This window comes from Manacus vitellinus, unplaced genomic scaffold, assembly GCF_001715985.3.
Source record: "Manacus vitellinus isolate BGI_N305 unplaced genomic scaffold, ASM171598v3 scaffold_12_pilon, whole genome shotgun sequence".
Taxonomy (NCBI): domain Eukaryota; kingdom Metazoa; phylum Chordata; class Aves; order Passeriformes; family Pipridae; genus Manacus; species Manacus vitellinus.
The window spans coordinates 4,597,465-4,614,206 of record NW_021938949.1 but is presented as its reverse complement, the minus strand read 5'-3'; the positions used below and the strand labels follow the sequence as shown (position 1 = coordinate 4,614,206).

Below are 16,742 nucleotides of genomic sequence, written 5' to 3'. Positions count from 1 at the left end.
GATGAGGTTGGAGAGGGGTTTCTGTGATTCCCATTCCCCATGGCTGGGATGTGGGTGCAGTGAAGGGCTCCTGGGTGGGCACACACAGCACCCACGCTCTGAGCCTTCTGCAGGGCCAAGAGGGGCAGGTCCTGGGATCCAGGGGGATTTTCTCTCATGGAACATCTGCCAGTGAACCAGGAGCTCTTCCCCACTCAGTGTTCAGCTTAATCCTAGCATCAGGAGCAGGGGATGATACAATCCAAGGAGCAGTGTCCAGATGTGCTCCTGGGAAGTGAGGGCCCATCCTCCTCAGGAGCTCATCCTGCTGTGCCTCAGGAAGGTGAATCCCAGGATTCACAGGGCAAAGGCAGATTTCAGTGCCCTAAACCCAGGAGGGACATGTGTGTGGAGGCAGTGGTACAGCTCCCATCCTTCAGGTTCTGCTTCCCAGTCCCAGGTCACATTCCCTGTGTGCTGTGGCCTCAGCTTTGGGATTTCTGCCACAACTTCATCAAGCTCATGAAATGTAGGAAACAAAAGCTGTTCCTAAACTTCCTCTCTGTGGCTTTATGTCCTCTGAAATCCCTTTTGTTGGATATTTTCAGTGGTGGGGAGAGAGAGGGGGCATGTGAGGTGACTCAGTGGAGCAGGACTGGAATTGGTTCAGTGGGAGTGAAGGGGGGATTTTGGTTTCCACCCCAAAAGTCCCTTGGCTGCCAGTTGGCAAATGGATTCATCAATGTCCCGTGTGTGAAGGAGAATTTATTAGTCATAAATAGCGATAGTTTTGAGCAGGCTGAGGGAGTTTTATCAACCAGACTGGGTTGATGCCTCAGGGGCTGGGTCCAGCCCTGCAGCAGAGCTTGATCAATTTTGATTTGATGAATTTTTCCTAAGAATTTTCTGGGAAATAGATTATTTTTTTTCCCTTTGGTTGCTTGTGGATCTTGCTCAAGTGACTGCATGGTCACTTTGCCTTGAGCACTGTAGTGAGACATCAAAGCTGGGAATGATGCTGGAGGAAAATGGGGTCTTGTCCATGTGGCTGGTGTCTTATCTGTCTGTGTCTTATTTATCTTCTCTAGCTTATCTAAAATAAAAGTATGGTGACAAAAGTCACCCATGGCGTATCCAGAGTGTGGGAAATGCTCTTTATCCGTGACCCTGAACTCCTGGATGCAGAGCAGGGCTGGTGGATGGAGAGTTTGTGGGGGCTGAGTGAGGCCAGCAGTGATTAAACCCAGGGATTTTATTGAACACCATTAAAATAAATTAAAAAAAAAAAAAAAAAAGGCCCAAAATGTAATTTTCCTTCTCCTTTGAAAAATGCTGGTGGATTTAAGGCACCTTCATTCTGGGAGCCTGGAGGTTGGTGTTTCCCAGGTCCAAGCAGGTGCTGCATCTCCATCCTCCCCCTGGGCCGTGCCCTCGAGGGAGCAGATGTGGGAAGGAAGGAAGGAAGGAGATATTGAGCCCATATTTCACTGTGGAGTTAATTCAGCCCAGGGGGAACATTCTGAAGTGTCCATGTGGAGAGAAGCACAGGGGATGTCCGAGCGTGCGGAACCCCCAGGATAGAGATCCCAACCTTCCCCTTCCCCAGCCTAGGATTGCTTGGTGCTCCAAGGAACTTGGGTCACCTTCTGGCTGCCAAAAGCTCGGCCTAAACCATCAACCCCCAGTGTCTTTGCAGCCTCCTTCCCATCAGGATGGATTTAATAATCCTGGTTGGAGCGGGATTCAAAGCAGGGCCAGGGAGGTGAAAGGGCAATTGCTGGTTCACTTGGCCACCTGTTTCCTTCCCTTTGGCTCATATTTAATTTGTGTTGCCGAATTCCTTCCCCTTCTGATATCCTGAAAGTCCCCTCGGACACCCCCTTGTGCAAACAGAGCTGGTGGTTTTGGGGTGCCTGATTTTTTCCTGGGGTTGTAAGTGTGTAAATATTCATTTGCCTTTATCATTGGAAAGGGAAAATAAACTTTAAAAGCCGTTTTCCTGCCCCCTCCCTTTTTAGTTTTGTCTATTAGAGCTGATCATAAAAAGGGGAAAGTGCAAAAATGTTTTCAAAACTCCCCATCTCCTGCCCTTTAACCTCCAAAATAGATGCAGAATTCAAGTTTTCAGCTACTGCTCTGCCAGCTCAGAACTAGAAAGAAACTTCCCACATTTTTTTTGAACTTAAAAAAAAGGGAAAAGGCATCTTTTTAAGTAATTTTAGAATTTAGAAAAGGAGAAACAAGTCAGTGTGCAGAGTTTGCTACAGCACATCTTTTCCGTGGTTCTCAAACGATCCCATTGCTACCTGACAGTATTGGGAGCATTATGCCAAGGTGGAATGATATCTAGTTATTTCTCTCCTTTCTTTGTTTTCCATTTAATTTGTCCTTATCATTCACTCCTTGAACTCTGCTTAATATATTCCCACCAAATATTTCTTGCAAGATGTTGGTGTCTTATGCCCAAATGAGAGGAGAGTCCTCCAGGTCTGCTGGAGTCTCCTGGGGTTGTCCCATCCTCACATCCTCTGGCTCCTTTTCCTTCTAATCCCTCCCATGTCCTCTCCTCATCCAGAGGGAGGAGGATTGGGGTCCATCAGAGGTGCCTCAGCCTCTCTGGGAGCAGGGAATGGGGAGTTTTCCCGGGCTTTGATCTGGCAGCATAATCTGCTGCAGCTGCAGACCCCAGGCTGGTTCAGTGGACACACAGAAATCATGGAAATGGGTTGGGAATTGTCAGCAGGCTGAGAGAAACCCCAGGAATGCAAAACCCTGGCAGATGTGGGGATTCCCAGCTCCTCCCTTCCTCCTCCCACCCTCCTGTGCTCACTCGGACCCAGAGACCACGTCTCAAACTTTGCATCTCCCAGAGAATGGGAGCTGACTTCCAAGAAAAATGGCAGCAGGAAGCAAATAATTGGGTAAAAACTGAGTCCATCCAAAAGTGGAGCATCAAGGTTTGTCAGGACCCACCCTGGTGGGACCATACCCAGGGACCCACAGCACCAGGACGAGAGGAGATGGCCTGAAATTGCACCAAGGCAGGTTTAGTTGGATATTAGGAGAAAATTCCTTGTGGAAAGGGTTGTCCAGCCCTGGCACAGCTGCCCAGGGCAGGGGTAGAGTCACCATCCCTGGGGGTGTGGATGTGGCACTTGAGGACATGCTTTTGTGGTGCTGGTGATTGTTGGACTTGATGATCTTGGAGATCTTTTCAAACCTCAGTGCTTCCATGATTCTTCACAGCAGGATCATGGAGTGACCCCCCACGTTCTCCTTTTGTGGTTCCTCCTCAGCAGAGCTGAAGCCACAGAACACAGAGGTTTTCTGTGCACTTCATGCTCTTGTTTCTTAGCCCAGATTCTTGGGAAAACTGGAAAACTCCCTTGCCAGTGTGGAAGTGGACCCAAGGCAGCAGCAGGGGAACGATGACTTGAAACACCCCCTAATTATGAGAGGGGGAGTTTTCTGTGCTGAAAATCAGCTTTGATGTTAAGGGTTTTAAGTGACTTTCCTGCTTGAAAGCTTCATAGTAAACAAAATGTGATGAACTGTCTTAGTGACTCATTGCAGGGAAGATTTGGATTGTCAGTGTGGTGCTTTTCTCTCAGATACTTGATTTAATTATCCCTGTGGAATCCTAGAGCTCGAGAACAGTCTGGGCAGGCAGGAGGGAAGGTCATCGAGATAACTGGCCTGTTTTAATATTCCAGCATTCCTGCACAGAGCCTTCCTTAGCTCTGTCCTGCCCCTGCCAGGGCTGCCAGCTGAGGCACATCCTGTGAGATGCTATCAGTGGATCCTGTAATTTTAGAAAAGGTTGGAGGGCAGGACGAGCCGGGGATGACTGGGGAGGGGAAGATGAAGCCTGGAGTGTTGACAACGAGTGTGTCTTGTCCTGGCCCCTCCTGCTCCAGCCCTGCAGAGTGATGGGATCTGCTCAGGAGCTCCCCACCAGCCTGCTTTCCCACCCCAGTTCCTGTGTGATATCACTGCATCCCTCTCCTACCTGTGAGGAGTTATTAAACTTGGCTCTGTCCTCTCTTTTCTGCACTCAGAAGCCCTGTGCTCTCAGATCAGTCAGACAGACAGACACACAGCCCAAATACAGCCTTGGGAACTGGGTGTTTCAGGATATTCAAGAGGTCTGAACTGTTTTAGGGGAGTCTTAGATTTGGATTTTTTTTTTCTTGAGCCCTAAACCTGCTAAACTTAGTCTTATGCTGCAGTCATGCTACTTGTTATAGCATGAGCAGGGAGGTGGGACCAGATGAGCCCCTGTGGTCCCTTCTGTGGTTTTGTGAATTTGGATGAAACCACCAGGCCAGGATGGGCCATAGTGCTGGAATTTCCTCCTCTGAGCTCTCAGATTTTAGCCATGAAAGGTCACTGATCTCTGCTTGAAAACCTTCCCTGCTGTAAATGTAAAGAAGCTTCAGGATGCTCCCAGTGCAGCAGCAACAGGTCCTTCCAGGAACTCCCTCTGTTTTTCTCCTAAGGGAGGCAGGAACATCATAATTAGGGGCAATGTCAGAGGTAGGTAAATACCCCCTAATTGTATGCAGATGATAGAGCTCGTTCAACCTTTTGACTAGTGAAGCTTTCCTCAATTTGGGATATTGTGATCCTAATCAGGGACCTTTCCCCACATCAAAGCTGAGCCCGAATCCCTTGGGGCTGGCGGGGCTTGATTGCAGGGCTTCCTGCTCATCCCTGCCCAGGTGTCCTTCCTGCTCTGGACCACTGATTCCTTTCTGCTCTTCATCTCTGAGGCAAAGAAATTTAATCCCAATATTACTGCCAGGCCTGGAATGGACCCAGTGGTTTGGAAATTTCCCCTCTTGTTGCCCTGGGATATCAGTGCACGGCCAGCTCGGATACCTGCTCGTTTCCTTGCCAACCTCTAACCTGAGGTGGAGCAGAGCTGTCATTAGTGCATCCATCTGTGTTTGGATCTGTCAGCTTCCTTCCCCTGCTCCTCTTTTGTTTCTCTAATTACTTTGATTGCATCTCTGTGGCCAGCTCAGGGCAGGCTGTGGGTCCCCATCCCGCTCTGTCGCTGTTCCCTTTTCCACAGGCAGCAGAAGTGGCTCTGCCAGAGGGAAACCGTTGGGTTTGGATTTTAAAATAGTGACTATGGCTGTGTTTAGGGCTGCAGGGAACACTCATCTGTTACAGAGTGGCCCAGTGGCAGAGCCTGGATTTTCCTGTTGCTGGTATCCAGGGATTCTGCTGATCCTGGGCTGCTCAAACCTGCTCTGCAAAGGCTCAGGTGTGGGCAAAGCATCTTCCAGCACCCTTGAAGTGATGTAGCCCATTCCACAAGGATTTTGGGTCACATTTTCAGTAAAATGGCAGTGGAATGAGTCACATGCACAACATTCCCTTGGGAACAGCAGCTGGACCCAGCGTGTGGACGTGCCCTGGGTCTCCTTCAGCCTCTACCATTACAGGCTGTGTGTTTAACCAGAGCACTTGGCATCTTGAGATACAAGATAAAATAAAATATTTATGACTGTATGCTTGTCTTTTTTCCCCAGGGGCTGATTAAAATCCGAGGGGATGGCTGCTGGAGAGAGTTAACATGCATGGATTATCACTACGAGGTGAGTGATCTGTGCATAAAACCTCATTTCTCTTGTCTGCTTTCCTTTGGTAAATTAATTTTCCCAGACCTTTCCTCTCCTGCCAGGCATTTCTCCATGTTTTCTTACTCTATCCCAGCCTTCTGGCAGTGCAGGCAGTGTCCACGTGCCAGCTTGGTGATGCTATTTTTCCCAACCACAGTCCTAAAAGACCAATTTCTCCCCTCCCCTCCCCATCACAGATTCAGGAACAAACCTGAGCCTCACTGAGAACTTCACTGTAAAAAATGCTGCAGGAGAGGGACAGAAAGGAGCTTTCTGTGGTGTTGTCCTGAAACCTTCCTGCTTCCACTCCCAAAATGTGGACACATGCAAACAGAAACGGAGCATCCTGGTGCTGTCCAACATGCAGAGCATGATCGTTGGCAGTTCAGAATTCCATGGTTTTATCTTTTTGGCATCTGTTTCGGTGATTATGGTGTGTTCTGATTAGAGACTGTGGGTTGTTTTCTGGCTCTGAGTCTCGTCTCCTCTCTGGTTCCAGAGAAGCTCAGCTTCAGCTTCCCCTCTCTCTTCACCTTTGGTTTTGCATTTGTGTTTTATAGAAATGGGGTTAAGATAGAAAATACTGTGTATGGTGATGCTCCAGGGGTGAGGAGCCCTGGTTTGGTGAAGGAAACAGTCCTGAAACAATATTCTCTTCTCTGGCTTCACATCACAGCCACTGGGAGTGGCCCAGGGTGTTATAACACCTCTGGTCTCTAATCCAAGTCCATCTGACATTTTGGAGCATAATTCCTATTGGGAGCAGCTGAGGGAGCTGGGGGGGCTCAGCCTGGAGAAAAGGAGGTTCAGGGGGAACCTTCTGGCTCTGCAATCCCCTGACAGGAGGGGGGAGCCCCGGGGGGGGCTCGGGCTCTGCTCCCAGGGAACAAGGGACAGGAGGAGAGGGAACGGCCTCAGGCTGTGCCAGGGGAGGTTTAGATGGGATATCAAGAGAAATTTCTTCATGGAAAGGGTTGTCAATCATTGGAAGGGGCTGCCCAGAGCAGCTGGAGGACGTGGTTGGTGGTGACTGTGGTGCCTGATCCCTGTGGTGTCCTGATCCTGTGCCCAGGAAACGTGGTGCTGGTGGATGGTTGGACTCTTAGAGGGCTTTTCCAGCTTTAACCATTCCATGATTCTATGAAAGGAAATTCTGCAGATCCCAAAAGCTCCATCTGCCTTTCCAGCTGTAATGCTCCTTTCTTTGTTCTTCCCATCAGTGACTTTCCCGGGGTTTCCCCCACTCAGTGCAGGGCTGACCTTGCACAAAGGCTGCTGCTCCCTTGGCTCTTGCAGGACACCAGTGGTCCAACTTCATTCCTGGTAAAACTATGGATGGAAAGACCCTTCAGTGCTGTAGTTCTCAATCCTGGACTTGAAGGTGGCTGCAGCAAATTCCCCATTTTTGCTGGGCACCTGGCAGCACTCTGGGAAAATGCAGCTCAAAGCCAGCCCCCGGCAGCCCCTGCTGACCCCAACCCACAACAATCAGGCTGCACAATCCCAAACCTCTCAAATCAAAACCAGAACCAGTTCTGGAGCCCAGAAGGCTAATTAAGACCATTCCTGTCCTATCCATAAGGCAGGATCCCCAGCCTGTGCAAGTAATTGGGAACAGGGGCAGGGGGCAGAGCACGTTATCAATATCAATTATTTTAATCCGCACAAAAGAAGCTGCAATAAAAGGAAAATGAAAGAGGCCAAACTTTGTCTACCAGCAATAATATAACAAAAATAACAAAGGGCTGCGATTCACCTGCTGGTTTCAACCAGCCAGAGGGAGGAAGAAAAGGGTAAAGCTGAAGATTCCTCTGGGAGGGAGGAAGGGAGTTGGGAATCTGCTCGTAATTAGGATGATAAAACTGAGTATTGGACTGGCTCGAGGTGGACTCGGGCCAAGTGAGTGCTGTGATGTATGTTGGCCACCCCAGCTCTGCTGTTCCAGCCCTGAGCTGGAGTCCAAAACCTACATGGGCTCCTCTGCCAAGAGCATTAATGCAAAGCCACGGCCCCCTCCCTGCGTGGGGAGCGCCCGGCTCTGTTTGTTTGCAGGAGAACCAGGAGCTCTGCTCGTGGAAAAGAACATTCCCACCTTTGTCAGGAGGGGTGGCTCGAACAGTCGAGTGCTGGGGTGGTTTGGGTAATTAAGCAGAGCGGATTTTTCCTGCCTCTTTCCCCTCTGATGTGTAGTAGGGCCTTAATCCCAGCCTGGCTGGGAGCTGCTCTGTCCTCTGGCCCCTGGCACTGTGTGAGTTGGAGAGGGGAATGGCAGAACACGTGCTTTGCACAGGAGGGGTGTTTTCCAACCAGCCTCCTCTGATCCCTGAGGATTAGATGGGCTCCAGTAGGTGTGGAAGAGAAAAGCAGACTCTGGTGGGGATGGAGAAGACTTTGCTGCACCACCAGACACAATTTGGCACGTGAAAACATCCTGGAGGCTGGGATGAGGGCTGGGGGGAGAACACTGGCTGGATTAATCATGGCTCTGGGTGCCAGGAGTCCCAAACTGCAATCCCAGCTTGGCAAGGCACCGTGAACAGGGAATTTCTCCTCCTCCTGCATTGATTTCTTTGCTAACCTGGTCAGAGGCTCCACGGTGGGTGTGTAGGTTTGTGCCCCGGGGGTCCTGATCCCCTGTGGTGTCCTGACCCTGAGTCCATGTCAACATGTCAAAATGGACATGCCTGGGTGCTGCCTGGCAGGTGAAGTGCTGGGGTTTTCCATGCCATGGGTTTTATTTATCCCTCTCTGTGTTTGCCGTCGTTTCACTGCTGGCTGTGCTTAGATGGCTCTTTGCCCTACAAGAAATCCCAGTAAAAGGGAGTTTTTTTCCTCAGTGGAACCTGTTCCTGGTGCAGTTGATGCAGAGAGAAGCTGCTTTTGGGTTTCAGGTCTGTTTGTCATCAGGATTATTAAGCATTTTGATTACTGGGCACACACAGATTTACAAATCTGTGTGCAGGGTTTGCAGGCTGGAGCTGGAATTCTGCTTCCACTGGAGCATATGGGATGGATCCCAGAGTGTTTGGAGCATGGCACCTGCCAGGGAAGGCAGGCAGCCTTGGTTCCCTGCTCGTGCAAGCAGGGGGCTGTGGCTGAGCGTGTCCCCTGTCCCTGCCTGCTCCAGAGGGATCATTCCCAGAGCCCATCAGCTCCATGCACCAGGGAAAAGTCTGCCATGGAAGGTTTCTGGAGCCTGCACAGCTTGCAGAACACCTCCCAGGTGTGGGCTGTGAACAGGTCCCAGGTCTGTGAGCCAGGGATGGGATCAGGGAGCACCACCTGGCTCCCTCCTGTGCCAGGCTTGGTCTGGCCTCAGCTTTGCTAATTCTGGGAGTGCTGCTTGGCTGGCACAGGCACAATGTCTTAACGTGCTCCAAATGCAGAAAATCCTCTCGTGTTTTAACCCCCCTCCCCAGCCCTGTGGGTCCCAGACCCTTTGGAGCACCTTGAGAGCAGATGTCTTGGCACGGGGCAGGTTTGAGTGGCACAGGCAGGAGGAGAGGAGCAGTTTGGACCCACAGCCATCCCAAAGGGTTCTTGGATCCTGGTGATGTTTCTGGCAGAGCAGTTCAGCAGATAACCAGAGTGACTGGGAAGGTCCTGCGTGGTCACATCCATCCCATCCCACCATGTTCCCCCCCAGAAATGCTCCTGGTGGGATGCAATCCAGGGATGCATTTTTCTAATGGCTGCCAGAGCGCTGTTGCTTTTTAATTACAGACAGATATCTTGTAAAACTCAGCCACCAACTGGTCAGGACAGCTGCAGGAGCAGCTGCTGGGGCAGGAGCCCTGCTGGGCAGGGACTGCTCTGCCAGCTCTGCCCCAAAACCACGCCAGGGCTGCTGGACACATCCAGGGGTCCCTCCTGAGGAACATCCATGGCCTGTCCTCTGAGGAAAGCAAAGACATGGAGGGGCTGGAGCCTGGTGGAATGTCCTGGGTGCTAGTTAGGGACACCTCAAGTCCAGTTCCAGGCCCCTCAATTCAGGACAGACATTGAGGGGCTGGAGCGTGTCCAGGGAAGGGAAGGGAGCTGGGAAGGGGATGGAGCAGCAGGAGCAGCTGAGGGAGCTGGGGGGGCTCAGCCTGGAGCAAAGGAGGCTCAGGGGGGACGTTCTGGCTCTGCAACTCCCTGACAGGAGGGGGGAGCCGGGGGGGGTCGGGCTCTGCTCCCAGGGAACAAGGGACAGGAGGAGAGGGAATGGCCTCCAGCTGTGCCAGGGGAGGGTCAGGTTGGATATTAGGAACAATTTCTTCCTGGAAGGGGTTGTCCAGCCCTGGCACAGCTACCCAGGGCAGTGGGGGAGTCCCCATCCCTGGAAGTGTTCAAAGGGTGTGTGGATGTGGCACTTGGGGACACTGGTTAGTGGTGAACATGGTGATGGTTGGACTCGATGATCTTAAAGGGCTTTTCCAACTTTAATGATTCTGTGAGGCAAAGGGATAAAGGGAAAGGAAAACCAAACCCTGCTCCTGAGGCAACCAAACCTTTGTCAGTGTTGGAAGTAAGACCCAGGATGTGCTTCCCAGCTCTGGAGTCATCTGCAGGTGCTCAGGATGGAAGCAGGAAAGTTTGAGGACTTTGCTGAACCAATTTCTGCTTAATCTGAGCCCCATTTTGGCCCCAAATGTGTCAGTGCTGCTGAGAAAAGCTTTGCTCTGTCCTGAGGCTCTGCACAGTCACAGGGGTCACTCCTGACTTGGACAAATTGTCACTAATTATTGTGTGACTGTTCTTCCCAGGGAGGGGCTGTCAGTCAGTGCTCCAGCTCCTGGAGCAGATCCCCTCTTCCTGGAGAAGCTCTCCGGAGCACAATATCTTTTGTGCCTAATTATGGGCTTGCTGACTGATAACTGTGCTGATAAGGAGGAGGAGGGAGCTCAAACTGCTCCTTAACTGCCTCTTCAGTTCTTTTTTCCCCTTCTCTTCCCCTGCTTAGACCTCATTAGACTTTTCATCCAGCTTTTCCCAACCCATTATGACACAAAGAGTAAATAATATCCAGCAATTCGTTTCGATAAATCAGAAAATGAGCTGCTTTCATGAGCCCTGAGGCTCAGGATGGGCTTTATTCCAAGAGTTTGCATTGCTGGAAGGGAAAAGTGTTCCTAACAGGGAAGCAGGTGCTCGGATTTTGTGCTGAAAATTTTAAAGTTACAAATGAGTACGAGGGAAGTGATACTGAATTACACAGAAAACAGGAATAATTAAAAGAAGTAACCATGCAGAGCATTTTGGGGATCTTCTTGTTAATAATGTTAATAATAACATTATAAAATATTTATGGAGCATCCTAAGTGTACAATCCTTGGCCCTTTATGGAATTTTCTCCAGTCTGAGGACATTAAAGGTGAATCCTGGCAGGGCTGATGGTCACAGTCGTGAATTATTGAAGCGATAAAAATGTGCTTTATTTTCATCTCCCGGTGCAAAACCAAACTGTTCTTTGAGTCGAGGTGACTGATACCACAGGGAAGAACATGCTCGTGTTCAGCTGCTGTTTTTGTCCTTTCCATTTGGTCATAGGGTTGGAGAAATGACCTTTTCAGGGGCATAATTGCAAAACCACTTGTCCTCATTGGCACGTCTGGAAGGGCTGCTCGGGGGGGGATTTGAAGCTGAGGATTAGGGGCTTTCTGCTGGGTTTTGGGGAGCTGCATGATGTCAGTGGAGGAAGGGCCAAGGCCTGACCTCGCCTGTGATCAATTAGGTAACAAGATCCATCATAAGGCAAGTGCTTGGAGCAATAATATTGGCAGATAAATGTCAGCAGGACATCAAAAGCTTATTGTGCTGGATCTGGAGTTTGGATCAGGCTGCTGCAAAGAAGGGCTTGATCTGAGGCAGGTTTTCAGATGAATCCCAGGTCTCTGTGTCGGATGCAAGGGATCTTTGAATGCAATTTGCTGGAGCAGTTTGTTATTCCCAAGTTTAGGCTGGGCTCTGCTGTTCCCAGGGTTGCTGGGCTTGCACAGGTCGGGTTTGCTGGCAGAAGCACAAGCAGGGATTCAGGGCTATGGTTTCCAGCTGAGCACTGCTCAGGAGGAGTCCTGGTTTTCCAGAGTTTGGAAGTCCTGCTGCAGATGGTCGGTGCTTCGGAAGGTGAGGGCTGAGCTCTCAGCAGTGAATTCCCAGCAGTGTCACTGTCCTTGGGGAGCTGCAGTGTCAGGAGAAATGTCATCAGCGTTGACATTTGTGTCCAGTGATGCTGGTTTTAAAAGGTGAACAGGGATGCAGGGCTTGGGCAGTCAGGGGAAGCTCGGGAAGAACGAGGGGGATTCATAATGTTGGACCCTGAGCAGGGAAAAGCAGATTGATGCAGGGACATGGTGGGTGATATTTTATTCCAAGCAGAGCAGGCAGGGAAGCAGCTTCCCAGAGTCAGGCACTCAGGAGAGTGTAGGTTTGCTGTCAGTCAGTGTTGGAGCAGGAGTGGGAAATGAGTTCCCTGAGCAACCATCACAGCAGACAAAGGGGAGGTGGATTCCCAACCACCCCAGTGTCAGTGCAGTTCACTGGCACCAGGATCCTGGCAGGGAATTTAGGAGAAGGGGAAGGAGTGTCTGCTCAGAGAACTGTCAAAATAAAAGCAAATCAGCATCATAAAGCAGTCTCAGCATCTTTGGCCCAGGCTCAGGAAACCCCACACTGCTGGAGTAAATTGGACTTGGGCAGATGCTGAGAGAGAAAATTTGGAATAGCTCCGACAGGAAAATCATGTAGGAACTTTTTACAAGGGGATGGAGTGACAGCACAAGGGGGAATGACTTCCCACTGCCAGAGAGCAGGGATAGATGGGATATTGGGAAGGAATTCTTCCCTGTGAGGGTGGGGAGGCCCTGGCACAGGTTGCCCAGAGAAGCTGTGGCTGCCCCAGCCCTGCAAGTGTCCAAGGCCAGGTTGGACAGGGCTTGGTACAACCTGGGCTAGTGGAAGGTGTCCCTGCCCATGGCAGGGGGTGGGACTGGATGAGCTTTAGGTTCCCTTCCAATCCAAACCATACTAGGATTCTCTGAACTGGGAGGATGGGATAAGCCCCCATCCATGATCCCTCCTGGACAGCAGCTCCAACAGGGCTGGAGCACCGGCTTTGCTGCTGGATTTTCCTTCTCTCTTTGCTTCAGTTCAAATCTGCTTTTCCCTCTGTGTTCCTTCCCCAGCAGTACCTGCATTCACACCATCAGAAATGCAGAGAGCAACCTCTGGGATTCTCCCTTTGGGATCAGCCCAGCGGGTGGGGGGCACCTGCCCCGGGTCACCCTCTGCTGCCAGGAACATCCAACCAAAGTGGGCTAAACCAGCCAAAGTGTGGTGGAAATGCCCCCAGGGAGGCTTCTGTTGGGAACCTGGTGAGGATTTGGAAGCGTGGGAAGCCCTGATCCCTCCCCAGCCCCGGGATCAGCCCGGAGCTGTCACTCAAGTGCTGGAAATGCATTGGGAATGTGCCAATACCGTTTGCAGCAGTAACACAATTCCTCTTCCTGGATTCTTTTCTGTTTTTCTTGAGGATTTGTTTTAAGCCTGGTGAAAGCTTCCTGTACACCTATTGGATTTCATCTCTTTGTTACACTCTCCCACTGTTTCAAACTCCTTTACAGACCACCCAGGACCCTCAGCCCTTGCCTTAAATATTCCCTTTTCCTCCCCCCTCCACCCTTTTTTGTCTTTTTCTATCCTAATCAGATTAATCTTTACAACCCACTTTGCAGCCACTTAATCAGCTCTCCATGCTTTGCCCCTGGCCATGGCCCTTACCCTGCTGGCCAGCCTCTCCAGTGGGCAGGAATGTTGGATCCCATCACATCCCTCTGCCTACCAGGGGCTGTGGGGAATAATCTGCTGCTCCTGAAACGTGCAGGGCCCAGGAGGTTTGTCAGGTGGAAGAGAACAGAGGCAGTGCTCTGATAATTATTTAAATTGGGGATTTATGAGCTGGTTAATGGTGTGTTTTTAAGAAACGTGCAAAGAGAAAGATGACAAATCTTGGTGCTTTCTGGAAGAATGAAATGAGAAGAATATTTAAGAGCTTTCTAGTCTTTGAGAGTAACAGAGAATGGTTTGGGTTGGAAGGGACCTTAAAGCTCATCCAGTCCCACCCCCTGCCCTGGGCAGGGACACCTTCCACCAGCCCAGGTTGGGATGATGCAAATGCTTGGCATCTGCCAAAATTTAGTGCTCTTCTTTTTCCATAATGTTTGCTCTCTAGAGAATATTCTCTTCATAAAATCCTGGAATGGTTTGGGTTGGAAGGGACCAAACCAACAACATGTTTTTAATTGCACGTGGAGTTGCTGGTGCTGACATTTTTGTCAGATTATGAAACGTGTTACAGTTTCATCTCTTTCTTTGACTATTAAATGTGTTAAATTGTTTAATGAATTTTCACACAATGGAGATGTCTGTCTTCATTTAACGTGTAAATTACTGAATTTGTTGCCTGCAGAACAGCAGACACACCAGAAAGTTCTGCTGAAGAAGCTGCATTACCAGTGGGATGTGTGTGTGTTTGTGCATCTCTGCTCCTCCTCTGGTCTCTTACTGGGTTTTTCTTACAGAAATAAACATGATAACCAATTCCAGGGCTCAGCTTAACGCTACTGGCACAGGTTGCCCAGAGAAGCTGTGGCTGCCCCATCCCTGCAAGTGTCCAAGGCCAGGTTGGACAGGGCTTGGAGCAACCTGGGCTAGTGGAAGGTGTCCCTGCCCATGGCAGGGGGTGGGACTGGATGAGCTTTAAGGTCCCTTCCCACCCAAACCATTCCAGGATTCTGTGATAATAATTATTACACACACCAAAGGTTTTAAGTTCAGTTTGAAGCTTGATTTCCATAGAAATGTTGGTCTGTCCGGGAATAGAACCCACCACTGGCAGAAACACTCGAGCCCTTCCCTTGGGTGCTGAAAGTTGGAATTATTTGCATATCTCCAATTTACATGGAATTTGTACCCTTTCCATACAATTCCCTGTGGTTTTACACTTTCCATGTTGAACATACAGTTGATTTGAATTGCAGCACACAGGTTGTGTCACTTCAGGGATCAGGGGCTGATGGCCCGAGACCATTCCCACAGACATTTCCCTCCGTACCAGAGAGCAAGAAGAATTCCTAATATTTCTCCAATGTGGATTTTTCTCACTTACAGCTATGGCAGAGCTCACAGCAATCCCTGGTAACTGTAAAAAAACAAGATTACAGAGATGGGGTGGGGCATGAACGAGTTAATATCAAGTCTGTGCCGTGGTGTTTTGCTCCGAAGTCGTGTGCGCCAAACTGACCTTTAATCTTGGAATATAAATCACTTTCCAGTCCTATTATTTCTAAAATCCTACAGGCTTGCGAATGCACAAAAGAAGCCTTTGTCTCTTATTAATTTAATTTATAGGTTAAAGTTTCAAATCAGTGGCAAGCACAGGCTGATTTACTGTTCCCTTCAGGAATCGCCGCTCTGGGAAGCGCGGCGTTGGCTGGGCTGCCTCGAGATGGTGGGGTGTAATTAGGAGCTTCTGTAATTACAGATAATGTAAGATAATTTGCTTATCATTTTTGGAATGTGTTCTATGTGAAAGCTGGGAGGGGGACTCGGTGTGGATTAGCTCTTTCAGCCCTAAAAACCCACCGGATCGGGAAGATCACGGACGGAACCGTCTCCCCGTCCCTGGTGCGACGTCGTTTGTGCTGCAGGGAAAAAGCAACCCCTTCTGGGGGGCAGTTGGGATAAAAGCAGAACTTTCTCCCACCAGCTTAAAACAAGACACCCATTCCTGTTTTTCTTTTTATTAGATTTAAGCTATGAAATTCCTGTGTGGAGTCAGATGTGGGACACTGGCTTCTCTTCCCAGGAGGGTTCCCATCTGCAGTTCAGACCCGTTTTTTCCCACTTCTTGGGATTTCTCCTCATGGAATTTTGTAACCAAGTGTTCTAGTCTGTCTCAAAGTAACTCAAGACAAAGAAATTCAACTTTTTCCTACCCGTGCTGTCATTCCTCATTCCCGGGTAAGAGCTTTGACTCCTCCAGGAGCTCTCTGGAGGCTTTTTCCTTGACCACTTTACATGGAAAAGTGGGATTGTGATTTGCTGCCCTTGCCAACATTATGGAAACGTCTGTATTAAGAATGGCATTTATCTTACACATACCCATGACTTCACTTATCTGTATTTTCCAGGGATCATATTTTTCCTCTTCCCTTTCAGCCTCGGTGCCTGAAAGGGGTTTTATTGCTTTAACATTAATCAAGACATTTGACAGGATGGAGCTGGATCCCGTCCAGTGAGCCTGGGACAGGACTGAGTTCTGAACTGTCACGTTGGATCCATTTGAATGGAACACAAGCTGGTCAGTCTCTGCAATCCATCCATGGATTTAACAATCCTGGGCCGAGGTGAAGGAGTGCCCACCTTCCTCCTCACTGGGGACAGCCTGGGCTGGGCTTTCCCTTCAGCTGCTGAAGGCTCCCCACAAAAGTTTGGTGGGACAAGCAGGGAGAAGGTTTCTTCTCTTCCTTGAGGAACCTGCCAACACTCAGAGTCCTGCTGCTGCTCCCACCCTTCCCCAGACTGCCCCTTCCATGGTGCTGGTGAGTTGTGACAAACGTCCCTTTTCACCCCAATTTTCTCTTACTTCTCATTGTCCCACGGTGTCACTGGGCACAGAGAGCATGTGGGTTTGTTGGGAGCTCAAGGGTCTTGCAGCAACCTTAGAATCCTGGAATGGTTTGGGTTGGAAGGGACCTTAAAGCTCATCCAATTTATCCCCTGCCATGTGCAGGGACACCTCCCACTAGCCCAGGTTGCTCCAAGCCCCATCCAACCTGGCCTTGGACACTTCCAGGGATGGGGCAGCCACAGCTTCTCTGGGCAACCTGCCCTGCAGAGATTGTCAGAGAGCCTGAGGGTGCCAGGGGAGGAGCAACACCTGGAAAACCTCCAAGAGAAGGCAGCTGCCCCCTCTCCATGCCAAGGATGCCCCATTTCCCTCCCTGGGCTCCTCAAAGAATGTTCTCCTGCTAAACATTTTCCTCCTGTGGTCCTCATGTGGTGGTCATGCAGGACATTTGTGAGGGGCTGGGGAGTTCCATTTCTTGCCCAAATCCTTCTGGGATGCCTGTTGGGAGAGGTGCTGAGCGT

At 50.0% G+C, this 16,742-nt stretch overlaps 1 protein-coding gene across 1 annotated transcript in view; it reads left to right on the top strand.

Moving 5' to 3' along the window:
- Positions 1 to 16,742, top strand: part of LMF1 (lipase maturation factor 1) — a 150,725-nt gene that overhangs the window by 54,072 nt on the left and 79,911 nt on the right. The window contains exon 5 of the mRNA XM_018067618.2: positions 5,520 to 5,585. Coding sequence (XP_017923107.2) covers positions 5,520 to 5,585 — 66 coding nt within the window. The remainder of the gene's footprint in view (positions 1 to 5,519; positions 5,586 to 16,742) is intronic.